The following is a 15,773-nucleotide window of genomic DNA, read 5'->3' as shown; positions in this document are numbered from 1 at the left end:
TATACCAAAATGTCCTTCCTGTTAGCGACTACTTCACCTTCAACCGCAACAACACACAAGCATGTAATAGATTTAAACTAAATGTCAACCGCTCCAAACTGGACTGTAAAAAATATGACTTCAGCAATAGAGTGATCAATGCCTGGAATGCACTACCTGAGTCTGTGGTTTCTACTCCTAAAACCAAAACCTTTAACCCAAGATTATCTACAATTGACCTCTTCCCCCTTTCTAAGAGGTCTGTAAAGAGTGTGCATAAGCGCACCATTGTGCCTACTGTCCCTGTCCTTCTGTTCAATTATCTTCTATTGTTACTTTTTATCATTACTTTCCTAATGTTTTTATTTATACAAACTACCATCTTATAATTGTTTGACAAATATTAAATATATATATGTATATATAATAATTAAAAAAGAGATCTTTGTCTTCCCAGTTCTCCAGAACGCTAATAAGGTACTGTATATTGTGTACCTTGTGATTATATTATATGATTTCTTCCTGTTATACCACTCTGGGAATGACTAGCAGCTGGATTCAAGGGCTGAATTAGCAAGAGATATGACCTATCTGAAGATGGATATTTCTTCAATAAGGCTTTTTTAGATATTTGCTGCAGAATATTCATGACTTTAGAATTATTGTGCTATATTTTACAGTTAACTACACTTGGTGTGATTCCTCTGTGACTAAACATTAACTTATCATGCAAAGTCTCTCCCCACCTTGAATTTTATCCTTTTTATTTTGTATCCTTCTTTTAAACCAAAAGGAACAGGGAAGCCATAAAAGGGGCAAAAGTGTTAAAGGGTGGAAAGAAAGAGTGGAGAGGGTGGTAGGAATTACAGAATAAATATAAGGAAGGGGGAGAAACAGTGGGTCAAAAATACAAGAGATCTCCCTCTGTTCTAAGGTATTTATCCAATAACTTTATTGGGATCACCGCTTAACTATTAACTAAATAAAATAAATATGAGTGAATAAGTTGCTGACTCTCCACAGTCCCAAGGTAATCATTTTGAAAGCAGGCAGAATCCATCCAGACAACATTCATTGTGGGCCAGTGTTGGCAGTGCCCAGTGTTGCCCAGTTTTGAGGTTGACACTTGTGGAAGAAATTTTGTAAACTCAGGTTTTACAAAATCATCAGGTTCCTCAGGAGTCTTTCCTTTAAAGTAAATCGGGACAAGCAATAATGACTTGCCTTTCTCAAGTTGGGGAAAGTTGGGGAAAGTAAATAATTCCCGGAAAACACATTGGAGCAGGTAAAATCAACCACAAGAATCCTTGGACATGCTGACAACTACCTTTTCAGTTGGCAGGTTGGAGGCTTGGAGAATGAAAATTGGTACAATCGAGCTATGATTCCAGACATTATTCCAGTAATCCAGTAGTCTCCTGGCTTGTAGTAATGGAACCACTCCTTTTCTTCTATTATCATCTTTAATGGACATTTCATCAGCATACTGGCACAGGGAATTTGAGACAGAAGCAGAAGCAGAAGCAGAAAGAGCTGTATATGCAGCAGCAGCATTTGACATACAATATACTAAAGGTGATCCTTTCTATAATTCTTTCTTCTGAACAGAGTTAAATCTGATGACAGAAGACCACAACTACAGTGAAGAAAGTCCAGTTTCCGTCAAAATTTGGAAGAGCTATCTCCAATTTCAGACTGCTATAGAATTTGTCCAGCTTTACCCCATACTCTGATCTCATCATAGGAGGCTGTTGCAAATCAGATTATCACATGCTGTTATCCTCTTTGTTGTCACATTAATTGGTAACTAATTGTGGTGGTGTAAATCCCATAAACCTTGTTCAAAGGAAATCATCATGATTGTTTTAATAATTAGAAGGGATATTGGGAACCAGCATTGCCATAAAAGTGTGCCATTAGAGAAAAGAGTTTTCTTTGACTCAGGAGAATAATCTCTAATTTGAGAGTCAAGAAAGGTACAATTGAGGGAAGTTTGATTATTTTTAGTCTCCATGCTTATTCTTGAGATTCTAAAGTTTAAAATGTGGAAAAATAGTTCAACATTCTTGAAATAGGCAGTGGGTCATTAAAATTCCTTCTTATTTTGTCCGATGTGGATGAGGTCATCTTTCTCAATGAAGGTTAGATACTTCAGAATAGTTAACTCCAGATAATCTAATCTCATCTCATCTCATCTCATCTCTTTTCATTTCATTTCTTTTCATTTCATTTCATTTCATTTTTTAATTTAATTGATTTATAAGCCACCCAACTTTGGGCGACATACATTTTAAAACAATATAATAGTAATTTAAATCATGACATATTGGAGCCCCTTGTTATATGTCTTGTTTCTTTCAAAATGTAGACTATCAGTCTTCATGGTTACAAAGAAGATCTAGTCAAAATTCCCTGGGGCATTAATCTGAAACAATGGCCCATTACTGAGTTCTTCATGATAGCAATAGCAATAGCAGACTTACTGGTTGTAACAGCCCCAGAAACATTAGACTTAGAATCACTTTTTTGTCATTTTGAATGTATACCAGTCAGCATACATTTAAAATGGAATTTCATTGCATACAACTCTCAAAGGGTCTCCACCTCTAGTATACACTATATAAACATGAGTAAATACACACACACACACATCCGCGCATACACTTACACACAGAGAGACACATACATACAGTATATTATATGATAGGGAGAAACAACACAATCTAGTTCGGATGTATACATGTACATGGCGAGAGAAACAAATATTGCAAACTTGCCAGATGGCACAGGGGACAAAGCTGTTACAGAATCTGGTAGTCCTTCTACAAACTCCCTCTCAGAGTGGAGCAATAGAAACAGACCGTAAGGTGTGTGTTTTGGGCTTCTAAGCACATAACGCTTATAAGCAATATCCTGAATCACAGGAAGTGAGCTTCCTATGATCATCTCCATTGACCTCACCACTCTTTGTATGGACTTTCTATCTGAGGCACTGCAGCCATGTGATCAAATTTGGGATGCTTGGCATATGTATTAACCATGGTTGCAGCAACCTGGGTTCTTTGATCATCATCTGCAACTTTCCCAACCATCTTTTGACAAGAAAGTCAAAGAGGGAAGATGAATTCATTTAATTAACAACTGCATGATTTACTTACTGCATGATTCACTTAACAACTATGGCAAAAATGTCATAAAATTGTGGGTGCCTCACTTAACAATGGCTTTGCTAAGTAACAGCTCTTTTCACAGTCACACATGTCTTTATCACCTCATGGTAAGATTATTGCAACATACTCTACATGGGGCTACCCCTGAAGAGTGTTCGTAGACTGCAGCTAGCCCCAGAATGCAGCCACATGAGCTGTTGTGGGTGCACCTAGGTACACCCACATTACAATCAATTCTGCACTGGCTCCCAATTGGTCTCTGGGTGCAATTCAAGGTGTTGGTCATTACCTTTAAAGCTGTACATGCCTTAGAGCCAGACTATCTTCGAGGCCGCCTTCTATCACATAGCTGTCAGTGACCGATATAGATAAAGTGCCCAGATTTTTACATTGTTAAAGAGGGACACCATTCCGGGGGGGCATGGGGGAGGGTGTTCTTGATTAAAAATTTGGTCTATGTGGAGCAAAAAAAAAAATTTCTTTTTCTCTCTATCTCTCTTCCTCCCTCCCTTTCTCTCTCTCTCTCCTTCCCTCTTTCTCTCTCTCCTCTTCCTTCTTCCTCTTTCTTTCTCTCTCTGCTTCCTTCCTCTCTTCCCTCTCCTCTCTCTCTTTTGCTCCCTCTCTTTCTTTCCTCTGTCTCTCCTTCTCTCCCTCACACTCTCTTTTTCTCTCCCTCCCTCCCTTTCAATTTCCTCTCCTTCTCTCTCTCCCTCTCTCATTCTTTCTTTCTCTTTCTCTCTCCTCGTCCTCTCTTTTTCTCTCTCTTTCGCTCTCTTCCTCCCTCACTTCTCACTATTTCTCTCTATTTCTCTCCTCCCCCTTCCTCTTTCTTTCTTTTTTCTTTCTTTCTCTCTCTCTATTTCTCTTCCTTCCTTCCTCCCTTTCTATTCCTTTCTCTCTCTCTCCCTCCTTCCATCCCTCTCACTCTTTCTCTCTCCCTCCCTTTCTCTCTATTTCTCTGTCTCTTTCTTTCTCTTTCTTTCACTTTTTTCCTTCCTTCCACTGCAACAGGAAGTCCACGTGTGGTGCGCCAGACGAAGCTGAGCTGGGGAGAGGGGCGGCGGTGGTTGTCTTGGCATCCTCATTGACAGCGCCCATGGTGATGCGAAAACTCCCTTGGGCAGCTGCGGCGACGGCCCCTCAATGGGCTGTGCCAGGGAGGTGGTGGTAAGGCCGTCCGCCCCTGCCATGCCCCGGCTGCCATTGGTGCCTGCATCCCCAGAAGAGGCAGCGAGGGGCAGGGGCGATGGCGGGAGGGCTGTGCTGCCACAGAGCTTCAATCGGGCTCTGCGCCCACCCCCTCGCCCAGCCCAACACCCCCACCACTGCCGCCTACTCTGCTGCTGCTCATGCATCCGGTGTACTCTGGTTGCCGTTTTAAGATTGCACTGTATGCTGAGTTGGGGGGAGGGCGGAAGAAGAAGAAGAGGAGGAAGGGGGAGGAAAAGGAGAAGGGGTTCAGTAACTGAGCCAGCCAGAAGGATTCACATGCCCCTTCCCTCCTGCTCTCCCCCCACCGCTGGCAGTCCCCCTCTTCCATTAAAAAATCAGGACATTTTGGAAACCCTGCGGGATGTGGGACAAATGATTGAAAAGCAGGACTGTCCCACAGAAAGAGGGGACACCTGTTCCCTTTAGGGTGGGGTCTTCTCCAGATCCCATCAGCTAAACAGTTTCGGCTGGCAGGTCCATGGAGGTGGGTTTTTTTCTGTGGCTGCTACGAATCTCTGAAACCAACTACCTGATGAGATCCAGACTACCCCTACTTAACTGGCCTTCCAGAAAGCGGTAAAAATCTGGCTTTTCCAGCAGGCCTGGGGCCGCTGATCTGATGGTGGTAACCATTGAGATATGGCCATAAATGGTATGCATGGGTTTAACTGTTGTGTTTAAATTGTTTTAAAACTGTTTTTAGAGGTTTTAGTATTATTTGGATGTTTTATATTTTTTTTGTTGTGAGCTGCCTAGGGAGTTGGGTGGCATACAAATAAAATAAAATAAATAAATAAATAAATAAATAAATAAATAAATCTCACTTTCCTGAATTACCTTTTCTTCTCTTCAAAATTTTTATTTAAATCCACTTATTCTTTCCATGAAATAACTGCAAAAAATCTGTATGTATTTCAGTCTGTAGAGGTAATCCACTCAATTTTAAAATTGTCATCCAAGTGCATTTCTAACTCCAGTAAATCTATTTCAGTTGTCTCCTAAAGTATTTCTCTGCCTTCACTAGTAATTTCTGGTTTAAGAAAAGTTTTAAAATGTTGGTACACTTTACCGGCCCATAAGTCATATAAGTAGTCATCTTTCAAGGTTTTGTTGTTCAATTGATTAAAAAACAAGACAGATTTCTCCCACACCAGAGATTCTTTGTAATTAACTTCATAGCTTCACAAATCATTTATAGTTTTCCAAAAACAACTCTAAAAATCACCTCTTTGCTGTATATTAAAAATATTTTAAAAATAAAGATTTTACAAAGTTGGAAAGATGTGATTTTCTTTCTTTTTAAATGCATTGTAGAGTATCCCACCCACTGACTGCTATTTTTTTTTCAAACTTTTGTCTGTTTATTTACTTACTTAGTCGGTCAGTCAGTTTTTTATCTATGTGATAATAAAATCTCATTCCTTATCTTGCCCTTCCCTAGTTCCATGACAATTTCAAATATTAATTAATTCATTTTATACTTTGATGATTATTTTAAGTTAGTCTTACATTCTTTGTATGTTTATTTCTTTTGATTTTAAATAACCTTAATTGTCAAAACAAGCATGCAAACTCAATAATAGCTACAATAAATAACTAAGTGTTATGAGCCTGAGAAACTACTTCAAGATCAGATACTGACTTTTATCATTAGTTCCTTAGCATTTAGATCTGGTCTCAGGATAATAATGTAACACTTGGGGAAGAAGATGCAGCCCAGCAGGCCAGCACCAGAAGCCAAGATGGAGAAAACTTGCACGGCCACCATGTATTTCCCTTTGGTACTCAAGTAGCTGGGTAGGAAGGAGATCCAGACACTGCAGAAGACCAGCATGCTGAAAGTGATCAGTTTGGCTTCATTGAATGCCCCAGGCAAGTTCCTGGCTAGAAAAACCACTGTGAAGCAAATGGCAGCAAGGAAACCCATATAGCTGAGAACAACATAAAACATGGTGACAGAGCCTTCATTGCACTGAAGGATGATCTCTCCAGGCTGGGAATGCAAGTCAGAGTCAGGAAATGGGGGAGAAACTCCAAACCAGACTGCACAAATCACAATTTTTCCAGCAGAAACAAAAAGAATGATGGAGTTGGCTAAGCTCTTCCCCAACGATCTCCTCACCCTGCTCCCTGGTTTAGTGGCCAGAAAGGCCAATACAACCATGATTGTTTTGGCTAACACACAAGACACAGCTACTGAGAAGATGATGCTGAACACTGTTTGTCGGAGAAGGCAGGTGGCTTTACTTGGTCGGCCAATGAAGAAAAAGGAGGACAAGAAGCAAAGCAAGAGGGAAACCAGAAGAATGTAGGACAGTTCACGGTTGTTAGCTTTGACAATGGGAGTTTCTAGGTATTTAAGGAATATGACTAAAACAATGCCTGTGGTTAGAAATAAAAGTACAGCAAAAGAGACCAGGATGATGCCTAGATGTTCTTCATAGGACAGGAAGGTTATTCTCTTGGGAATACACTGGATTCTAGCATCAGTAGGGTATTCATCATCTGGGCACTTGGTGCATTTTTCAGTATCTGAGAAAACAATAAGTAATATGACTTTTGTAATTACTTTTGTAGTAATTGATAAACTGAAATATAAATATAGAGATAAAAAGATATAACTTTTTTCTGTTTGCCCATCTTAAACAAATAGGCAGATTAGGGTCCAGTTTTTAAAAAGACACAATATATACGACTACCTTGTTGTAAACATTTTATCCCCATGCCTGGGAGAACAACCTCCAAAAGTTTAGGAGGGTGGGGGTGGGCTGTTGGGTTTCAATAGGGAGGGTGTTCAATAGGGCAGGAGCTGAAACAAAAAGGGCAGCCTTTTGAGGATCCACATGGTGGTGATGTTTTAAGGAATAGACCTACATATATTATATGTTTGTACGTCTAACTTTACTGTCTTCAAAAGAGTGGACTTTATTGTCCAATTACAGATGGATTACTTAATCTTGTCCTGATAGCTATGTTCTCCTATGTTGTGCTGTGCCTTTGTGAAGTGATTGTTTTGTTTCTGCAAAGTACAGGTCTGCACATGTCTTACTGCATATATACCACTACTCAGTTTTTATCTGGGTATTTTATCTTTGGATCAGGCAAACTTCTTGGGATCCCTGAAGCATCCAACATGGTCTCTTATGGCTCTAAGGTGCACTGCTTGCAACACTGATCCTTCTGCCATAGTGTATTTTTGGGTTTAAAGTGTGGATGAATATTGTATTGGTTGAAAATATTCTGTCGAATCACCATGGTATACCCAAATATGGAAGGAGCTTAATGCTTCCTTTTGCCTCTCGGCCCAATCCAGGGCCATTTCCAAGAAAGTTAATTAATTTATTCATAGCTGACAAAAAGTATTCTGTATGTGTCATATTTATTTATTATTATTTTATTATTTATTTATTACTTAGATTTGTATGCCGCCCCTCTCCGAAGACTCGGGGCGGCTCACAACATGTAAAAACAAATCATAAGCAATCAGACAAATTTAAAATATTTAATATTTAAAAAACCCCATATGCTAACAGTCACACACACAGACATACCATGCATAAATTAAACGTGCCCAGGGGGAGATGTTTCAGTTCCCCCATGCCTGACGGCAAAGGTGGGTTTTAAGGAGTTTACGGAAGGCAGGAAGAGTAGGGGCAGTTCTAATCTCTGGGGGGAGTTGGTTCCAGAGGGCCGGGGCCGCCACAGAGAAGGCTCTTCCCCTGGGGCCCGCCAACCGACATTGTTTAGTTGACGGGACCCGGAGAAGGCCCACTCTGTGGGACCTAATCGGTCGCTGGGATTCGTGCGGCAGGAGGCGGTCTCGGAGATATTCTGGTCCGATGCCATGAAGGGCTTTAAAGGTCATAACCAACACTTTGAATTGTGACCGGAAATTGATCGGCAACCAATGCAGACTGCGGAGTGATGATGAAACATGGGCATACCTAGGTAGGCCCATGACTGCTCTCGCAGCTGCATTTTGCACGATCTGAAGTTTCCGAACACTTTTCAAAGGTAGCCCCATGTAGAGAGCGTTACAGTAGTCGAACCTCGAGGTGATGAGGGCATGAGTGACTGTGAGCAATGAGTCCCGGTCCAGATAGGGCCGCAACTGGTGCACCAGGCGAACCTGGGCAAACGCCCCCCTCGCCACAGCTGAAAGATGTTGTTCTAATGTGAGCTGTGGATCGAGGAGGACGCCCAAGTTGCGGACCCTCTCTGAGGGGGTCAATAATTCCCCCCCCAGGGTGATGGACGGACAGATGGGATTGTCCTTGGGAGGCAGAACCCACAGCCACTCCGTCTTATCCGGGTTGAGCTTGAGTCTGTTGACACCCATCCAGGCCCCAACAGCCTCCAGGCACCGGCACATCACTTCCGCCGCTTCGTTGACTGGGCATGGGGTGGAGATGTAAAGCTGGGTATCATCGGCATATTGATGATACCTCACCCCATGTCCTTGGATGATCTCGCCCAGAGGTTTCATGTAGATGTTGAATAGTAGGGGGGAGAGGACCGACCCCTGAGGCACCCCACAAGGGAGAAACCTAGGAGTCGACCTCTGGCCCCCCACTAACACCGACTGCGACCGGCCAGAGAGGTAGGAGGAGAACCACTGAAGGACAGTGCCTCCCACTCCCAGCCCCTCCAGCCGGTGCAGAAGGATACCATGGTCGATGGTATCGAAAGCCGCTGAGAGGTCAAGGAGCACCAGGACAGAGGATAAACCCCTGTCCCGGGCCCGCCAGAGATCATCCATCAACGCGACCAAAGCGGTTTCCGTGCTGTAACCGGCCCTGAAACCCGACTGCTGGGGACCTAGATAATCGGCTTCTTCCAAGGACCGCTGGAGCTGGAGTGCCACCACCTTCTCGACAACCTTCCCCATAAAGGGAAGGTTGGAGACTGGACGGTAGTTGTTAAGTACGGCTGGGTCCAGGGAGGGCTTCTTGAGGAGGGGGCGCACAAGCGCTTCTTTATAGAGTGATGGAAAAACTCCCCTCCCCAAGGAAGCGTTGGTAATCTCCTGGGCCCAGCTCCGTGTCACCTCCCTGCTGGCCGAAACCAACCAGGAGGGACACGGATCCAGTAAACAGGTGGCGGAACTCACAGCTCCGATGGCCTTGTCCACTTCATCAGGTGTCACCAGATCAAACTCTTCCCAGACAGGTGGACAAGTACGTGCCCCAGTCACCTCGACTGACTCGTTGTCAGTCGACTCTGTTTTACAATTGGAGTCGAGGTCGGCTCGGATCCGAGTGACTTTATCAGCGAAAAACGTGTTAAAGTCCTCGGCACTACTCTGTAAGGGCTCCCCAACTCCCCCCTGATTAAGAAGGGAGCGGGTCACCCTAAACAGAGCGGCCGGGTGGGATTCCGCTGATGCAATCAAGGCGGCATGGTACGCGCATCTTGCCGCCTTGAGCGCCACTTTGTAAGTCTTAATAAAAGCTCTTACAAGTGTTCGGTCGGATTCAGACCTACTCTTCCTCCATCGCTTCTCTAGACGTCTCTTCTGGCGTTTCAACTCCCGGAGCTCCTCGTTGAACCATGGAGCTCTACGGGGTCTAGCACCTCGGAGAGGTCGCAAAGGCGCAATCCGGTCAAGAGCCTCCGCTGCGGCCTTGTTCCAGGCTTCCGCAAGAGACTCTGCCGGACTGTGGACAAGTGCCTCTGGTATAACCCCAAGCGCCGTCTGAAAGCCCTCAGGGTCCATCAGGCGTCTGGGGCGGAACATCTTAATTGGTTCCGCCTCCCTGCGGGGAAGGATTGGAGCCAGGAAGTCAAGCCGTAGTAGGAAATGGTCTGACCATGACAAAGGCAGCGCATCTAAGCCCCTTAGTCTCAGACCATTACTCAGTTGCTCAGAGAGGAATACCATGTCAGGTGCGTGCCCTCCCTCGTGAGTCGGACCCTGAACTACTTGAGTCAGGTCCATGGCTGTCATGGTGGCCATGAACTCCTGTGCCAACCCAGAGGTTTCGCCGAGTGACGGCAGATTGAAGTCCCCCAGGACAATAAGTCCGGGGAACTCCACCGCCAACCCGGCTACCTCCTCGAGTAGCACAGGCAGGGCTTTTGACACGCAGCTGGGAGGCAGGTACGTGAGAAACAAGCCCACCTGAACCCCTAAGTCCAACTTCACAAGGAGGGACTCGCAACCCGCAATCTCCGGAGCAACGAGCCTACGCAGGCCAAGGCTCTCCCTGGCTACAATAGCCACTCCTCCCCCCCTTCCCTGGGGTCGAGGTTGATGCCATATCTGAAACCCAGCTGGGCAGATTTCCGAGAGAGGAACTCCTCCCTCCGGGCCCAGCCAGGTTTCAGTTACACATGTCATATGTTTTTTGCTGAATTTGGAAATTAAGGGAGACTAGGATAGATCTATTTTGACCTTGTTCTGGCCTCACAATCTAGCCATACCCTCACTGGGATTTGAACTTGCAGCCTCTGCCTTGTGAGGCAGAGAATTAACCTCTTTAAAACCAATTAATTAATTAATTAACTGCCTTGGAAATGGCCCTGGGTTGGGCCGAGAGGCAAAAAGAAGCATTAAGCTCCTCCCATATTTGGGTATCCCAGGGTGATACAATAGAAAAAACATATAACACTTCCCTGGTACAAAGCTGAAGGGATTAGATACTGTAGCCTAGAGGTTAATTCTCTGCCTTACAAGGCAAAGGCTGCAAGTTCAAATTTGGAATGACAATGTTGCTTTCTTTCTTGTTCTCTTCCTTGTCTGTTATGGAGGATTTCCTGCTGAGTCTTTTTTAGATTTGATGAAGGCCCAGTTTGGATAGCCACATGTTCTGAGGGCTCCCTTGATATGCTTTAGTCCCGTTTCCCCTCCCCCCCCCCCCTTGCTGGTTGGCAAACCTTTAGCCTGGTGATATAGGGTTCTGATAACTCCCATTCTGTACTCCAGTATGTGGTCAGAATCAAAATGTAAATATTAATTACTGTATGTGGGTTTTCTGTAAACTTCAATATTAAGTGTTTGTTTTCTTTTGTCCCTTCTCACTCTCTGGTGCTCCCAAATAGATCTTTCTGTTATGTGGCTCTATGATAATAAATATTGACTGTTCCACTTATCTACATCACCAGTTCATATCATAACATTTTGTATGCACGTGTGTCCCCCGCTCTCTCCCACACATGCATCCCCTCATGCAACTCTGCTTTTGTGCATGTTCAGGAGCAATAATCAGTCCGGAAAACAGTTGAGGAGCTAATCAGCTGTGCTTCGGGCAAAGGAATAAAGGTAAGTATAAACACAGGGGCTGGTGGGAGGCCTCTTTTTCACACAGCAGCAGATGAAAAAACTTCCAAATGGTAAAATATTTGGGAAAAAATAAATTTTAAAAATGGCAGCACCCATGGCCAGGCACCAACCAAACCGGATCAGTGATGCCATCATAACATCACCAGTGGGTCGCTACCAGTTTGGGCAATCAGGTCTGAACTGGGAGGAACCCACTCCTGTTCCATTCATGCTCAGTAGCTATAATCAGTCTGAAAGACACATGAGGAACTGATCAGCTGTGCTTCAGATGAAGGAATAAAAATAAGTATAAACCCAGGAGCAGGTGGGACGGCCCTTTTTCAAGCAGCAGCAGAGGAAAAAACTTCCAAATGGTACAAAATTGGGGGGGGGAATTTCTAAAAGATGGCGGCGCCCATGGAATGGCACTGACTGATCAGATCCATGAAAACATTGTGACATCACCAGTGGGTCACTAACAGTTCAGGCAATCTGGTCCAAACCCAGAGGAACCCACCACTGACTGACTGACTAGAATATCTTGGATGAGCAAAACCCATTGGCCTGACACCAATTCTCGAGCTTCAAAGAGTTTAGACAGTAAACATGGAAGGAAACTTCCAAGCTGGTAAGTAGAAAAGATACTTCCTTTAGCAGAATTCATCTTGCCCAATCCACTATGTTCTTCTATCTCTTCCTGCCTGATTCCTCAAGATCTTATTTCTCCCATTATAAAATATAATGGACAAGTTGAAAATCACAATGAAGAATAAAATAGTCAAGTTCACATATGTCTTTTAAAATGCACTTTGATAAAAAAAATGTTCTGGTTGAATTGAATGCCCTTTCCTCTGGTGTCACTCACTTTCCTGTGTGGAGATGGTCCCCTCTGGACAAGGAATACAATCATAACAGCAGATTGGTTCTTCTTTCCGAGCCCGTTTTACAAACCCAGGGTGACAATTGTCCACACATTTGGACTGAGGCAATGACTAAGCAGAAAAACAAAATTCATTCCAAATTTTTGTTTATTAGATTGATTAAAATGAAATTGTGTTTTAAGAAAAAAACTCTGAGCAATAGATCAAGACTATATAAAATGTTGCAAAGCCACTCCCCTTTGAAACTAATCCATATATTTGTTCCAGTTAAGCTATTTAAAAAATCCTCACAAAGTGGATCTGTCAACCAGGGTTGGGTTCCAAAAGTTTTTATTAGCACTATGTGAGCGTGGCTTAATTTTGTATGTGTGGCTTAATTTTGTGGGAGTAGGTTGATGATCAAGTGATCGGGTGGGAGTGGCTTGGCAGTCATGTGACTGGGTGGGAGTTGTTTAGCAGTCATGTTACTGGGTGAGAGTGGCTTGGTGATCATGTGACTGGGCATGGCCAACTTAACGTCACTCACATCACGGTTTAGGGTTAGGATCAGGGTGCCTGGCCTCTCCTCACTTCAAAGGTCTCAAGGAGATACAATTTTCCTATCTGTTTACTACTACTGAACATCCAAAATATACGATTTAATCCTATGTATGTATGCCATACATGTACATACTATTAAATATAGACATACAACATAATACATTATGCACTATACATACTGTATGTGTATGTATGTATACACACAAAACACCCACACACGCAAACACCTCTTCTAAAACTATACACATTCAACCTCACTTACAGCATTTGGAAAAAAAACCAGAGTCCACTTTCTCCCACACATTTAACCATAAATTCTGTACATTAGAACTCATGCTTTCAGATGTACTTCCCTAGTTTGCACACAGAAACATAGAAACATAGAATATTGACAGTAGAAAAAGCCCTCATGGTCCATCTAGTCTGCCCTTATACTATTTCCTGTATTTTATCTTAGGATGGATATATGTTTATCCCAGGCATGTTTAAATTCAGTTACTGTGGATTTACCAACCACATCTGCTGGAAGTGTATTCCAAGCATCTACTACTCTTTCAGTAAAATAATATTTTCTCATGTTGCTTCTGATCTTTCCCCCAACTAACTTCAGATTGTGTCCCCTTGTTCTTGTGTCTACTTTCCTATTAAAAAAACTTCCCTCCTGAACCTTATTTAACCCTTTAACATATTAAAATGTTTTAATCATGTCCCCCCCTTTCCTTCTATCCTCCAGACTATACAGATTGAGTTTCCTGATACGTTTTATGCTTAAGACCTTCCACCATTCTTGTAGCCCGTCTTTGGACCCGTTCAATTTTGTCAATATCTTTTTGTAGGTGAGATCTCCAGAACTGAACACAGTATTCCAAATGTGGTCTCACCAGCGCTCTATATAGTGGGATCACAATCTCCCTCTTCCTGCTTGTTATACCTCTAGCTATGCAGCCAAGCATTCTACTTGCTTTTCCTACTGCCTGACCAAAATGTTCACCCATTTTGAGACTGTCAGAAATCACTATCCCTAAATCCTTCTCTTCTGAAGTTTTTGCTAACACAGAACTGCCAATACAATACTCAGATTGAGGATTCCTTTTCCCCAAGTGCATTATTTTACATTTGGAAACATTGCATTTTCCATTGCTTTGACTATTTATCTAGTAAAGCCAAATCATTTGCCATATTACAGACGCCTCCAGGAATATCAACCCTATTGCACAGTTTAGAGTCATCGGCAAATAGGCAAACCTTCCCTACCAAACCTTCCCCTATGTCACTCACAAACATATTAAAAAGAATAGGACCCAGAACAGACCCTTGTGGCACACTGCTTGTAGCCAGTCTCTTCTCAGAATACTTGCCATTAACAACAACTCTCTGATGTCTATGTTTCAGCCAGCTGCAAATCCACTGAACTATCCAGGGATTAAGTCCAATCTTCACTAATTTATCTATCAGCTCTTTATGTGGAACTGTACCAAAGGCTTTGCTGAAGTCCAGATAGGCAATATCCATGGCACCACCTTCATCCAACACCTTTGTGACATAGTCAAAGAAATCAATGAGATTAGTCTGACCTGATTTGCCTTCAGTAAAGCCATGCTGGTTTGGGTCCAATAACTTTTAGAGCCAGCAAATGTATATATGTATATATGCCATATGTTTACCTACATATTACTCCCAGGCACAAAAAAAGATACATTATCCACTATATATACTGTATGTGTACGTATACAGAGAGAGAGAGAGAGAGAGCTCTTTTAAAACTATACATTCAACCTCACTTACTACATTTTGAAAAACACACCCAGAGTCCATTTTCTGCCACACATTTAATCATAACTTCTGTACATTAGAACACTATACATGCCTTCAGATGTTCTTCCCTAGTTTGTACATCACTGTTAAAAACAGGAAATGTCATGGATTGAGTGAAATGTGGTGAAACTCACTTAACAGCACTCTTGCTTAGCAACCAAAATTTTGGGCTCAATTGTGATCATAAGCCAAGGACTATCTCTGCCTTCCTCCGCATGGCAGCCTTGTCCTAGTAAACTTCTTCTCCCTTCTGGCAATTTTCCTCTCTGTTAGAAGGACCAAAATAGTCCAGACAATGTATGGTTTCCTGCTGCAGCAGGGGATTGGACTAGGTGACCTCCAAGATGCCTTCCAGTCATAAATCATTGTGCTGTTTCAAAGTGTCTTCTAAAGCCATGTCTAGTGCCAGGGTTTGTGGTGCTTCCTTCATCCCCCTCCTCTCTCTCTCTCTCCTTCCCTCTCTCCCTCTATCTTCTCTTCCTTCCTTCCTTCCTTCCTTTCTTTCTCTTTATGTCTTTTTTCTTTCTTTCTTCTCTCTCCCTTCCTTTTCTCTCTCTTTTTCTCTGTCTCTTTCTTTCTCCTTTTCTCTTTCTTTCTCCTTTTCTCTCTCTCTCACACACACCCTGCCCTTTTCAAGGGTATTGATGTCTGAGATGCGATATGGATTCCAAACGGATGAGCTGTATTTGAGGATGGGTCTGGCAAAAGTTTTGTAAGCTCTGGTAAGTAGTGTGAGATTGCCAGAGCAGAAGCTACGTAGGATTAGTTTACAACTCTTGAAGCCTTCTTGGCTATGTTGTTGCAGTGGGCTTTGGCACTTAAATCTTTTGTTGTTAGTATACCGAGGTCTTTAACCAAGTGGGGATTATCTGTGATAATTTGATTATTCAGTTCGTAGTTGGAGTTCAGATTCCT

At 43.0% G+C, this 15,773-nt stretch overlaps 2 protein-coding genes across 2 annotated transcripts in view; both read right to left on the bottom strand.

The window, feature by feature from the left end:
• The window catches only part of LOC139159320 (vomeronasal type-2 receptor 26-like), a 37,698-nt gene extending 34,627 nt beyond the window's left edge, over nt 1-3,071 (bottom strand). Inside the window, exons 1-2 of the mRNA XM_070736643.1 lie at nt 2,941-3,071; nt 1,307-1,465 (exon numbers count right to left, since the gene is read on the bottom strand). Of these exons, the coding sequence (XP_070592744.1) occupies nt 1,307-1,465; nt 2,941-3,071 (290 nt within the window). The remainder of the gene's footprint in view (nt 1-1,306; nt 1,466-2,940) is intronic.
• Nucleotides 3,072-5,991: 2,920 nt separating this feature from the next.
• LOC139159319 (vomeronasal type-2 receptor 26-like) overlaps nt 5,992-15,773 on the bottom strand; it is a 28,527-nt gene continuing 18,745 nt past the window's right edge. The window contains exons 7-8 of the mRNA XM_070736642.1: nt 12,488-12,614; nt 5,992-6,893 (exon numbers count right to left, since the gene is read on the bottom strand). Coding sequence (XP_070592743.1) covers nt 5,992-6,893; nt 12,488-12,614 — 1,029 coding nt within the window. The remainder of the gene's footprint in view (nt 6,894-12,487; nt 12,615-15,773) is intronic.

This window comes from Erythrolamprus reginae, chromosome 2 (genome assembly GCF_031021105.1).
Source record: "Erythrolamprus reginae isolate rEryReg1 chromosome 2, rEryReg1.hap1, whole genome shotgun sequence".
Lineage (NCBI taxonomy): Eukaryota > Metazoa > Chordata > Lepidosauria > Squamata > Dipsadidae > Erythrolamprus > Erythrolamprus reginae.
The sequence above is the reverse complement of the archived record's forward strand: the minus strand, read 5'-3'. Positions and strand labels throughout refer to the sequence as shown.